Below are 14,048 nucleotides of genomic sequence, written 5' to 3'. Positions count from 1 at the left end.
GGGCTACTGGAAATCAATCATTCCTTAATGATTTGGGTTAAATAACTTTCTGAGCTGAAGTATAGCAGAGTTAAGGTCATAGGGTTTATTTAATTGGTGAAGTGACATTCAATTGAAAATAGGTGTTAATTTATTGGGACTGCTGTTCTTCACCTTGTGAAGTGCAGGGTGGCAGCATAAGCAAGGTTTTGCTTAAATGTTGCCTGAAGGTTAGGTCTGAAGTGTGTTAATTAGACAATGGTTAAACTAGACATATCCTAAGAATGTAGTGAGCTGTGATTATTAATTATAGTATGCACAAAACAAGCTCAGGGTTTTTGATTCTCAGCCTTAATTTATCATTTTAAACTGTTTTATAAAATGTACACATTGTCCTTTAGAGGATGTGACATTCATCTTCAGTATTTGAGTAAGCCCTCAATAAAGTAGTGCTTTGCAACTTATAGGTGTTTAGCATAAAATTAATAAAATACCATATATGAAATAGTATTTGAATTTATACTTTAAAATGTCTTTAAACACCATAAATATTGAAAAACTAAAATCTTCCACTGACATCCATGGGTGGACCTAATTACAGAATTCTAACTTGAAAGAAACCAGTGTTTCATTACTTACGGAAATTTTCACATTTCATTTTTAAATCTAGTGATAAAATATATTCTTTATTGAAAAGAGGAAATGACATTTCATTTTTGTATAAGGTTAGTGTATTTAATAGATGAATCAAGATAAAATATAAACACAAGATCTGAATCTATTTGTATTATTCATTAACTTTAGAAGATGAAATCTTCATAAGGTATTCTGTTTTAAGAAAAAGACTTATTTTTGGTCCCAGATAGTACAAATAATAAGTTGCTTTGTCTTCATACAAAAGAAGACAGGGGGCATATAGTCTTTTTTGAGGTTGTGCAAATAGAACTGCATGTGGTTTCAGAATGTTCAGAGAGTTTCCAAAAGTCTCTTCGTATTCACACAAGATTAATGACAGATTTAGTAACTATTCTTATTATTCCTATTGCAGCTGAGCCTGTGGGTGCAATCCCACTCTGCTGGAACTGCATAGATAATGCCTACACAAATAGCTGAAGATGAGTTAAAAAGACGAAAAGTCCACAAAATTAATAAACCAGGTGAGATTAGAGTGATAAATGCTGCTTGCAGCATTTGACCATCTAATTGTTGTGCAGGCTCTCACCATTTATCACAACAGAATTGAATTATGTCTTTTTACAGTTGCAAGAAGCCACTTGCTTCGAGAGGCTAAGGATGATACAGGGGAAGGTGTTAGAATGCCTGCTGAAACAACCGAAATGCCAGCCACAAAGCAAAACAGATTGTCATTAGCAGAGTGTAGGTGGAACCCAAAGCCAGACTATAAGAAATTATAATTAGAGTAGGTCATGATTTCAGTCTCATTAATTTCTCACTTAAGCTTATTTAAATGACTGAATATTTGCCAGATGGACTATTATTTTCAGTTTGAATATTCATATGTCCTTCCAGGTGTGTATCTGTTATACCCAGCAGAATCCTATCTATAGAAGTTCTATATAAAGAGGTATGAATTAATAAAATTATCAAAATAGCCCTAAATGGTTATTGAGGAGGAAACAAATTTTTCTAAAAATACTGTGCTATTTTTTTTAGTTTCTGATTTATTTGCTGTTAAACCTAATCATGATATACATACTTAAAAGTTACAGCATGGACTAGGTATATGAAATATTAAAAAAAGAAAAAAAAAGAGGGAGGAGTTAATGCCCAATGTACAGACTATAACAGTGAGAAAGAACTTTGTGGGCAGGAGCATAAGATAGTTTAAGGAAAAAGACAAAGCAGAAAACCAACCAGTATTGCAGGCATTCATTCCAGCTGAGTTGGAGAAGCTGCACTGTTTAATTGGAGGGTCGTGGAACTCAAGGAGGAGAGACCATCTTTGTAGCAGACAAATGAGCCTGGCTGTGGGATTATAGCCATTACAGAGGAATGGGGATGGAGGTGGGGTGAACAAATGGAAAGAGCAAAGCAGACTATAATAAGAAACTGAAGGAAGAAAATCTAACGTGTGTAGATTTCAAGGCACACCAGAACCATAAAGGGGTATTGCAATATGTTAGGAGGTATCTAGGTAAGATGAAAAAGGAAAAAGGTTCAATCCTTTGATAAATCATAATATATATTCAGACATGAAGAAACAGAAATCCTGAGTGATGAAGTGTTAGGAAGGGCTGGAGCAGAGGTGGAAAATCCAAATGAGAAATCAGCACAGGGAGGGAGCAGTGGCCTGCCCAGATCCATTTGAGAGCAATTCATTTGGCAAGCAGGAGGTTCGAAACAAAAACTGCAGGCCAAAAGAAAAGGAAAGGTCAAGGTAACATTCCCTGAAGTGCCAGCTCACCAAAGCCAAGTTGAAGCCACCAAATCCGAGTGTGGGAAACTGTGAGGAGAAGGAGGGATCAACCCCAGGAGTTTGCATCTGAGAAAAAAAGCCTGATAGAAAGAAACTGAGTGTTTGACAACAGCAGTCATGTGAAGAGTTGAATGCTGCATTATTCTCCACAGGAAGAATAGTAAAGAGAGATTTTCCCTAAAGAATGTAGTCTTTCCCATTTAATAGCTATTTTTATGCACTGAGATTTCTTCCTTATAAATTTCTGTGTAATGTTTTTACTTCAAGTTTTTTAGTTCAGTTCCTTATGCTGACTTCAGCTGCTGTTTCACTATAAACTTGACTATATCATGTTGAGCTAGGGAAATACTATGTTTGCTTCAGTTGGGAATAATATCTGGCCTTAGAGAAAGAATCAAATTTAACAAATAAAGCATTGTCCAGTAATCTGGAGTAGTAACACTAAACTTCACAGACAGATTCAAAATTGATAGTAAAGTCTTTGTAATTGAAGATACTGATTGTTTCAATGTCTTCAAATTTTAATATCTCAAACTTGAAGGATCTTTGGATGAAAAGTTTCAGTTTAGGAATCTAAAAGCTCTATTTATGAATTCACACTTTGATGACTGGCCATGCAGCACTAGTTCTGTTGCATTTATTTTAAAAAATCAGCAAGCTGTTTCTTCTAAAATAGGAATTTAAATAAGGTAACTATTGACCTTAGTATTTCTACAATGTTAGCATGTCTGTTTTAGTTTGAGTGGGTTATCATTGACCGTAGCGAATAGTGCACAAGTATCCTTTTTATATCATGTAATTGGGGTTTCATTATCTCTCCATATATTTTTCACAGCCAGTTTCTCCATATTGACTGCATTAGAATGCACTTCTGTTTTGCCAAGATTCTACTAATGCTGTTTCTTTCTGTTCCCATAAAAAAAGGAAAGCCAAAATAGTTGTAGTCCCTAATGACTCCTCAGAAGAATAAAACTGCATAATTTGGCTGAATTAACATTCAGTCTAAATGAGATTATTTCTGGTTTAATTCCAATTATTTCATTGAATTAATTTTAGATTCCTGTTGATATGACGAGCATCAGAATCTGGGCCACTGCCTTTTGAATACTACAAAAATAAATTGGAACGGATGATGTAACTCTTTTATGGTTCATATCCATCTGGCTTGTCATGTCCGCAATAATGAAATCAATCAACCTGCACAAAGGGTAATGCAATCAATCCTTATGTAATGCAGGGAGATGTGCTGAATGACTTGTTAGCATTTACATAAAGTCAAAATTTTTATTTTAATTAGTCAAGCAGTGTAAATAGTAAATACACATGGGACAAAATCACCTTAGTCTTTATTTAGCAAATTCCAGAAGGTATCAAAGGGATAGTATGTCTACAAATTCCTGTATTCTTTACCATGGATTGTCTGTAGGATATGTAGGTTTTAAAGTCCGCAAAATGCTTTAATTCTCTACTGTAGTACAGGAGGGAGTTCTGAAGGCTGTCAAGTGATAAAGCTGTGCTCAAGTCAAGAGATGCAGACTACAAAGGCAGAGATTCCATCTTGTTTTTTCTTATTTTTAACATTGTTAATTGATAGATAATGTTATTACAGCTTGACCAACACACTAGCTATGGATATAGGGGTCGGGACTGTCGCAGTAATCTCTATCTTCTTCCAACGGGCGAAACCGTGTACTTCATTGCATCTGTAGTTGTATTATTCAATGTTGAAGAGCAACTTCAGAGACATTACACTGGTCATAATGATGATGTGAAGTGGTAAGTCACCTAATAACCATTCTTGTTTTCTTCATAAAACATTATTTGAGATAGATCCACTCGTTTCGTCACTCTTCATTTAGGATTATTAACTTCCTTAGAATCTTCTCCTTCCCCTTTCTTAATAGGATTGAATAATTCCCCTTCACCACAGCCTGAGTGCCAGGTAGGGGCCCTTTATGTTCCATCTAGCCAACAAAACAGTTTTAATCTCACCTGTGCTCTTCCTGATATTCTTCAGGAATGCCTACACTAGATAGCTTGTAAACTAGTCCTGAGCAGCCTGGTTTGTCTGCTGCCATGAAGTCATGCCAGCCTGGGCTTCAAAGCAATTTAACTGTGTTGAAGCTCAGAGGATATTAGGTATCAGCAAATATCAGTGTCATTAGATTGAAATCTAAATAAACATATGGTTTATCTTGTTGGTATCAGTCTGCTTGTGGAGAGTTGCTGAAAAAGAGCACCTGGATTATCTGATGAGCCAAAATGTATGAAATGAGTTTGACATCCCTTCCTCAAATTAGGCATTATGAAACACCTGTTGTGACTCAAAGCCTAAAATAGACTTGATAACCAAATCTGCTTGAATAGTGAGCATGTTTCATGAATTGAATTATTTGCATAATCTGGTTGTTTTACAAGGAGATTTTTACCTTGGACTTGTTCTGTCTCCTTTATTTCAAGTTTTCTGTTTCTTTAAATATTTCAAAGCTTTCAGGTTTATTGGAAAGAAGATACCTTTTCTGCATTGTAAAGCTGAATTATTGCCATAGTTGATTTTGTAGGGTACTTGGTCTCAAGAACTGCATGCGATGCAGTTGCAGTGAAAAAGTAATTTAGAGGATTTTAGGGCAAAAATAGACTGTACTTGAGGCTTTATGACAAATGTTATGTTCCTTTTTCTTAGGGACATTAGTTAACATTGATCACAGTTTTTCAAACCTCAGTTTTATTTTTTGGATCAAAATTCCTAATTTCTGTACCCTTTCTTACTAAAGGACTTTTTTTACCTTTTGAAAAGCATTAGAGGAAGTTTGTATTATCGCCCTATAAAAGTCACTGAATATCTGGTCATACAGTCTTCAGAGGACTGTTTGAATGGATTCATCTCTTTGCTCTGGAAGACTGTCAATAGACAGCATTGATGGGACTGACCGGATCTCTGCAACCACCGTTCAGAGACAGCTGAATTTGATGACTAGCTCAAACTGAAAACTCCTTACACACTGCACTCATTTAAATCTAGGTGAGGAGAATCCTGGGGCTTGATTGATGCATATTTTGAGGTATTAGGACTTAGGTAAATTACTGCCTTGTTCATAAGGGAAGAAGAGATTTTTAAATACAAGAGAGTGCCTATTGATTTATCAGTTCCCTTTTTATCTTTTATGTAAGCTGTGTGCTTTATATTACTAAAATAGGGCTATTTATTACAAGCTCAAGTAGTAGTTTGATGAAATAAGTAGTGAATGGCTTTAAGTTTGGCCTCTTCTTCTTTTCTTTTTTAGCCTGGCTGTTCATCCTGATAGGATCACTATAGCAACAGGTCAAGTTGCAGGGACATCCAAGGATGGGAAAGTGAGTGACCACTTTGCTGATGTATAGTTGCTTGTACTTCATAAGAATATGTTATTAAGAAGACACATTCTATATTATTTTCATTTTTCAGTTAAATTATTCTTACATTTTTGGACTGAATGGAAGCAAAACATAATTTGAGATTGCCTATTTCACTTTTATCACAGTCACCCAGTTCCATTATCAAGATTGGTCAGTGATTTCTGGTTCCATGACTTAGACTGAAAGTAAATTTGGAGCTGATTTCCAAGTGGCATGGAGGGACAAGGCTACAAAGGAGACCTGAGAGGGCAGATGGATGTGAGGAAAAGGAGAAGATTAAATTGTACAGAATACAACTTTATTTCTGATCATAGCTACCAAAACCAAGTTACAAATAAGAATGGCTTTCGGTTGTTTGCTGAAAAAAATAAACTCTTACTATTGCCATCATCTAGGCAAGAAGATTTTTCTCTCTATTGTTGCCTGTATTATCGTAGCTTAGCTGTTGGCTGGGAATTTATTTGAACCGACTAAGATGAACATTGCTCCAATGAGCTAAGAAAAGTGAGAAAGAATGGGAACAAGCAGAGGCAGGAAAACCATGAGGAAAAAAAGTCACTTGGTGGAGTGTGCAGCTGTTGTCACAACCAAACCATTGCAGAATTTTGGCAGATGCCAACAATCAATTTGAGAATAAAAGCCAGATTATCAATATGCTGAGTACTTTGAGTGTTGTGATTTAACCACAACACAGCCACTCACACAACCCATCCCACACTCCAGTGGGGTGAGAAGGATTGGAAAAGGCATAAATCCTGTGGTTTGAAATAAGAACAGATGATAATGATGATAATGATAATTGTTATATTGTAATAAAATGATAATAACAGTAAGGACAGCAAAAGAAGAGAAAGAACACCCAAGAAAGATAAAGTGATATACAATACAGTTGCTCATCCCCAGCTGACCAATGCTCAGCGTGTCTCCCGGCAACAATTGGCCCCTCCCAGCTAACACTTCCCCAGTATTTATATACTTGTTTTGATGTTCTATGGTATGGAATATCCCTTTGGCCAGTTCAGGTCAGCTGTCCTGGCTCTCCTCCCTCCCAGTTTCTTGTGCAGCTCCACATTGGCAGAGCATGGGAAACTGAAAAGTCCTTGACTAAAGGTAAGCACTGCTCAGCAACAACTAAAACATCTGTGTTATCAACATTATTTTCATTCGGAATACAAAGCACAGCTCTGTACCAGCTATTGGAAAAAAACAAACAAACAAACAAACAAACAAACTCTATCCCAGTCAAAACCAGGACAATGAGGATAAAGAAATCCCAGTTATGCAATATAAAGTTTCTGTAAAGATAACTTAGCTGAGTAACATAAACTTAATTTTTATTGTGTACCAGAGAAGTCTGTGGCATTTATTTTTTAGCTTCATACATACAATAACTTACAATTGGATTTGTGAAATAAAATCTAGTTTGATGTCTATGCTTGAGAGGAATGTGGTATATAGGTAAACTTATATAAAAGCAATCTATATAACTGAGTTACTGTCATGGCCCTGTTTTTCTTTCATTATATGTGCGTGTGTATATATTTATTTATTCATTTTTGTTAAAAGGACAATTTCACTACTTATGAACAAGAAAGACTGATGACTGTTGCTTTTTTTTCTCCTGATATTGTGATAAAACCTATTCATTTCAGTTCAAAGGGATGAGAAAAGAAGGAAAATAAAGCAGGGCCCTTGTTTCCCTGCAGAGGTTGATGGTTCTGTGTTAAACTCAGTTTAACACAAACCTCCCTCAGCAAGTGTTTCCCGGGGCCGCCCCCTCGTGGCTGTGGGAGGCAGCGCTGCCGGAGCCCCGTGGGGCTCTCGCAGCCAAAGGTAGAGGGAAGGGAGGGACGGAGGACCATGGAGCTTTCACAGGGAATTGATCTTGGGCCAGTATGTATGCCTGGGATTTTATTTACAAAAATCAATCTCCCTCTAATTACAGTTGTAAAGAAGAGTCTAAAGATACAGGGTTTTTTTTCCCCTGGCCATTGTTATGTTATTGAAATTAATTAATTACATTTTAGAAATTTTTAAGTTTCTTTTTGCACTTGCTGTTTGACTTTTGCCAGAATAAGCTCAGTTGGTACAGTTTAAACTGTTCCTGAACCTGCCAGTAAGTGCCATGTCACAAAGACATTAACAATTTTCACTTCGTGAAGAATATCTCAGTGGCCATGAACTTCAGTGAACAGAGACCAGTGAGACCTGAGGTGCTGTACACTCTGCATGGTCAGTCTCAGATACTGGTCCTAGGCACAGTAATCAGCAAATCATTTGTAGTATATCTGTGCTTGCATGGGTGACTCCAGAGAAGTTCTGATCATTTTAATACCTTAAATTTTGATGAAGTATTTTGGTTTTTTTCAGATGCAGTCTCACTTTTAAAATCCTTGTGGGTTTTTGCCATCATTGTTTCAGCTGATTTTTTCTGTGTCTTTTATAGCAATTGCCCCCACACGTGCGCGTCTGGGATTCTGTTACTCTGAATACACTGCATGTCATCGGAATGGGGTTTTTTGACCGAGCTGTCACTTGCATTGCTTTTTCTAAATCTGTAAGTAAAGCAAATGAATAGTCATATTAACACTATTTGCTGGAAAGGTCTTTGAAGTCTTTCAAATTTAGCTTCCTTGGCCAAAATTAACTTCTAAGCTGTCTTTTGTCTCAGGTTCCTGTTTAGAGAAGGAAAGTTTGTAACCCTGTTTCCAGCAGCTTAGGTTGCTGTTAAAGCTAACAGTATCTCAGCAGTCTCAGAAATCTACCTTATGCTTAAAATAAACTTCAATTAATTTCTTCAGGGGCAAGCTGTTGCAGAAATAGTTGTGTACTTAAATTTCAGTATCCTTAATTCCCTTGAATCCTCTTATTCTGTTTCTCCCTACATAAGAAACTTATTCTCTCTATCTTTTTACCCCCTTGCTGTGCCTACAATGATTCATGACAGACCTTTAAAAATGGAATTTCCCATAGGAGAAGCAAAATCTCTAGCTTGAAAACAGCAAAGGCATATGGATGAAGGGTTGTAAAGAAGTAAATCCTATTGTTAGCCACTTGGCACCATCCTTTGATCTACTGGAAAGATAAAAATAAATATATATGCTGATACAGGGAGCATTGAAATCCCATATAACGACATGAGTCTGTGACCTGACACATGCAAGTCTCAAGGCCCTTTGTGTACAACAGAGTCCATAAGCAGTGTATTGGTGGTGTCTGGTTGTCTCAAGTCCATTCTTAAATAGGAGAGGACAAAATGGTGTATTCCCTAGGCAAAATGTATGTCACTGAAAGTTTCTACAAACACTTAAAATCCATTGATCACAATGTTTTATAGAAAGTAGAAAAGAAAGGAGTGATTGGGAGAACTAGTTAAGAATATAAAGGTGAAAACCAACACTGTCCAAGATCAGCTTTTGAAGGATAAATAAAAAGGAATAGTGAGCAAATGCTCTGTAAATACCTCCCTGGAGAGATAGAGGTCCTTAATAATAGATGATCACTGTCGGCATATGCCAAGAGAAAGAAAGTGTTTAATATGTTTGCTTTCTACTGTGATTTTGCTCACAGCTTAGCTTGTTCTGAGCATCACTTCCCATTCCATAGCAGTACTGCTTCTGTCACTTTAGACAGCCCTCTCAGTCCTGTCTCTGCCCCACCTCTTGAGCTGCCTTGGCACAGTTTTTTTTTGTAGGTGTGTCTGAGGTGTATTGCGGGCCTGACTCATTAGGGGACAACCAAGCAATCTCATGAAAATGAAGCAGAGTTTTCGTGGATTTTCTTTTCCCCCGAAATTGATCTGTTCCCCAGACAGGCTCACTCTGTGATATCCAAACTTTTGTGGTGGCTCAGCTCGAGTGGCAGCAACAAGCAGATGTGCTATGGGTGACAGAGGAAGGACTATTTGTGTCAGCATTGTGTCAAAACAGTTCTTGTGTAACCACAGGCTTGGTCTGTTCCTGTGAGCTCCTCTGCAGTCACAGCTAATGCCAGGAGCAACAGGATACAAAAATCATATTTGAATGGGTTGGAAAGCAATTGGACATTACTTGATGGTTTATTCACTCTACGCTCAGTTAGGAATGAATACTAAAGAAATTGTGAAAAATGGTCCAAAAAGTTCCTTCCAGATAGGTACTGAAAAAACATCTGATAATTATACATCACTACTGAGACAGATGTCGATCAGCTCCTAGTTCAGGCAGGATCTTGGTTAGAGTTCTTTATCCACCCTTTGGATTCACACATCAGAAAAATGGTTACTAACAGGAGAAAGTCTAGAAAATATGCATGAAGGAGGACTTAAGGAATTAGGAGAATTAAGATTAAAAAGACTGATAGAAGACAAAACTATAAAAAAAGACACTCATCAGAAATAAGTTTTTTTCTAATTTCTTACTATACTCCCTGATTTTGATACATTTTGTCAATAGGAAGAGTAAATTTTTCCCTGTGTCCATGTAGATCTGAGAAGAAATAATTTGCTTAAATTGCAAAGAAAGAAACTCAGTATAATTATCAGGAAAATCTTTCTTAATAAAATGGATAATGGTGTGTAGTTTGCCTTTGAAATTTCCACCTCTAAATGTTTGTAAAGAGATACCTACCTCGTTCCTGACATTTGGCTGCAGTTTGCAGGAATTTCTTTTCTAGGTTCTTTTTTAGCCCTGATTTTCAATGACCCCATAAATTATTACGTTTTATGAGATCTATGGATAACTATAACAGTTAAAGTGTAAATATGTATAAATATTTTCACTTACACAGAAGTATTTCATTATTTTGAATGTGTATTTATGTGTTCTTCATGTTGGTTGGGTGATGCATTAATACTTTCCATGTTTTGCCTTAGAATGGAGGAAGTAGCCTATGCTCTGTGGATGACTCAAATGACCATGTGCTTTCTGTGTGGGACTGGCAGAAAGAAGAAAAGCTGGCAGATGTCAAGGTGTTGCAATAAGATATTTTATACTACTTGCTTGTATGTAGATGTGGATTTCTTGTCATAAAATGTCGTTCTATATTTTTTCTTGTACTTTTTTACTGCTTCCTCTTTTATTTTCTCTCTGTTGAGATTATGCCAATAATCTGTGGGGTTTTAATTTTGCTATTGTAATTATAGAATTGATTAGAAAATTCTAGCCAGCAATATTAGGAGCATATGCAGAACCCAAATGTCTTAAACTAATCTTATGTGTAGAACTCATTGTCTGACATGGTTTTGAAGAATAAATTTGGTTACTAACTTAGAAAGATCTTCTGACTTTGAAGTATTCTGCCAAAGTATTCCAGACTATGTCAGTAAATTAATATCTCAGAATGTTTCTTCTATCAGAAATATCAGTTTATCTAACTAAAGAACTATGTAATATTGTTTCATTTTCTTTGAATTTTAGATTTTGATACAATGTTTTTCTTTTTCCTTCCAAGTGCTCTAATGAAGCTGTATTTGCTGCAGATTTTCACCCTACTGATACAAATATAATAGTTACTTGTGGAAAATCACACCTTTATTTTTGGACACTAGAAGGGAATTCCCTTATTAAGAAGCAAGGATTATTTGAGGTAAAATAAAATATTTCTCTAATTTTATGTTTATAATAATGGTACAGTCATACAGAAGTGAGAATTAGTAAGGTTTGAGTAAATCAAAACAACTAATTATTATTAAACCTGAAATTCTGCAGACGCTCAGGTGGCATTCCTGTTATGGTAAAACTTCCACATTCAAGTTTTCAAATGAAATTATGATACTGTGATTCTTTTTCCTGTATTCTTTATGCAACACACCTCCACCCTCACCACACCCCCTACCCCTACAAAATAAAATTTCCTAAGTTCTCTGTGATTATTTCAGGTTAAAAAAACCAAACCAACAAAACAAACAGAAACAAAACTCCAACAAAAACAAACAAAACCCCAGAGAGTGTTATATATGCTGGAGGGTAGTTTTTTTGTCTTGTCAGAGGAAAATCCTGCAAAACCACATAAAATATGTGTATAAGAATCTTCTTTCCTTTTCCTCTGTTCTGCTCAGTTACACACACATATGTAATTCAAATACAGGTTGAGCTGGTCACTATTTGGTGAATATAATTTTCATTTCAACGTTTGATACTAAACATAGACTAAGCTCTACAACAGTTGCATGCACATTCGAGGGGTGTTTGTTGTGACTGCAGATTTCTCCAGTAGGACACAGTCAACTGCTTGTGGAGTTGTGGCTCACATGTATAGTCAATACAACTACTTTGCAATCTTGGTTACTGTACATTGTGTAAAATCAGGAGCAGATGCTGAAATAATGCATTTAAATTTCAATTTATTTTTTCCATGCATTTTTAACTCCTAAGCTGCTTGGGCAGAATTCTTCCTCTGTTCTGGCTCTGTTACTCTTGCTGGTTGTTGCAGATGTAATAGTGTGGTGGCCCTAGTTGAGAATAGTTCTTACTTTGAGGGAGAAAGTGGTCATACACACAGGTTGTCAACAAGGAATGTAAATAATATCCTTAGAAGCTACTACTGAATTTTTTGTTCCCTTATGCATTTCATTGTTTTGTTGCTGTCAGTATCATAAATGAAGGGTCTGAAAGCAATATTTCTGTTACTGAACCTTGGGACTCTTTCAAGAGATGATTCCATAATTCTTACATTACAGCCAAACTCTCTAGTAATACTTTTTTCACCTAGAAACTTTGGAGTTATAAATTACAATAATAAAGCTTGTCTGCATCTTTGTCCATTTCTAAATACTTAAAGCATTTGGGATTATGCAGTAGTTGGGAGATTTGTTTTTATCTTGGAGCATTCCTGTCTTGTGTTAAACGTTGACAGACCTTCTCACTCTGTCCCCGGCTTGCAATTAGAGAGTGCAGGACTGGACCACCAACCTCCACTGATGCATTTTATGCCCTTGCACAGATTAACTGTTTAGACCATAAGAATGTGTTTAACTCTTGTGTAGATATTTAAGTAATAATAGAGCTGTATAAGACTAAACTAAATTACTCAAATGCATACATTTAAAATGAATGGGTTGTGTGTTGCTTGTGAGTGTATATTTTTCATAACCATGCAGAAACAAGAGAAGCCAAAGTTTGTCCTGTGTGTGACCTTTTCTGAAAATGGTGATACTATTACAGGAGACTCAAGTGGAAACATTTTGGTTTGGGGGAAAGGTAAGATAAAACTTCACTATTAACTTCAGCATATTAAAGCATATTAAACACTGTGAAATTTTATGTGAATGTAGAGCTGCATTTTAAGAAGAATAAATTTTGTTTTATCTTGAGTTCTTTACCATGACCAATCCAGCAGATTGTGTCTGGATTCTTTTCTACAAGAACCTAAAGAACAGCTATACCTAACAGCTAGAGCACAAGATTCTATAGAATGTGTTCCTTATGGTTAAATACTGAATCACAGAGCTATGCCAGCATCTTGTTGAAATAAGAAATGGCAGAAAAAGTTCTTTTCCTTAATCAATGCGATAGAAACACTATTAATATATCTGATGATCTCCAGCCTGACTCTCTACTGTTTGCAGAAATTATGCCTATTGACATACACTTTTAAAAAGACAACAAATAGCTTTATTTGTTTTCCTAGGAAGGCAAACTAAAATGTATTCAGATCTAATTGAATTCCTCATCTTTATTTCAAAAGAACAGATGGATAGGAAGAACTTTTTAAAAAGAGCACTTTCTAGTTAAGAAGAGACTTTTTTCTTTTAGATAGCAGAAGGCAATGCCTGCCGGAGGGCAAACAGCAGCAACATCCTAAACGTTTACTTAGTGCATGATATGCCATGCATAGGAATAAGGAGAATCCCTTGAAGGAGCCTTTTTTAGTAAAGGAAGAAGGGATGTGGATGACAGGTGCTTCTTATTTACTCAGACCTTTCTCCCAAGATACTCGAAGGGTGTAAGACCCGTAAAACAACACAGTGAACTAGTTACACAATTGAACTTTACTGAGCTGTTTTTGTAGGCTTTTTTTTCATCCAAGGACTGGCAGCCAATTATCTCTTTATGCTTTTGACCTCTGCACTGCTGTTGAGGAAGGGGGTGGATATGTTGTTTGTAAGTTGGCTCCCCTTTTATTTCCCTTTCCTTTTTCCTATGGTAATTTAAAGAAAGACAGTTAACACTTCCCCTTCATTTTAGAAATTGCATAGACCCCTCTCCCTGTTCTTTGTTGTCATTTCAGCTTGCCAGGGAGATAGTGGCAGCTGCTG

General features: G+C 36.2%; 1 protein-coding gene and 1 long non-coding RNA gene across 7 annotated transcripts in view; both read left to right on the top strand.

The window, feature by feature from the left end:
- EML1 (EMAP like 1) overlaps positions 1 to 14,048 on the top strand; it is a 123,810-nt gene that overhangs the window by 94,553 nt on the left and 15,209 nt on the right. For all 6 annotated transcript variants that reach the window (XM_071557540.1, XM_071557536.1, XM_071557534.1 and 3 more), the window contains 6 exons: positions 4,043 to 4,192; positions 5,701 to 5,770; positions 8,259 to 8,369; positions 10,665 to 10,760; positions 11,243 to 11,377; positions 12,891 to 12,990. In XM_071557540.1, coding sequence (XP_071413641.1) covers positions 4,043 to 4,192; positions 5,701 to 5,770; positions 8,259 to 8,369; positions 10,665 to 10,760; positions 11,243 to 11,377; positions 12,891 to 12,990 — 662 coding nt within the window. The remainder of the gene's footprint in view (positions 1 to 4,042; positions 4,193 to 5,700; positions 5,771 to 8,258; positions 8,370 to 10,664; positions 10,761 to 11,242; positions 11,378 to 12,890; positions 12,991 to 14,048) is intronic.
- LOC139672862 (uncharacterized) lies at positions 3 to 3,514 on the top strand. The gene is made up of 3 exons (XR_011697998.1): positions 3 to 1,136; positions 1,217 to 1,356; positions 3,473 to 3,514. It is a non-coding gene; the product is annotated as an uncharacterized lncRNA (long non-coding RNA).

Source organism: Pithys albifrons, chromosome 6 (assembly GCF_047495875.1).
Source record: "Pithys albifrons albifrons isolate INPA30051 chromosome 6, PitAlb_v1, whole genome shotgun sequence".
Lineage (NCBI taxonomy): Eukaryota > Metazoa > Chordata > Aves > Passeriformes > Thamnophilidae > Pithys > Pithys albifrons.
Note: the sequence above shows the minus strand (reverse complement) of the source record. Positions and strands in the feature narration are given on the sequence as shown.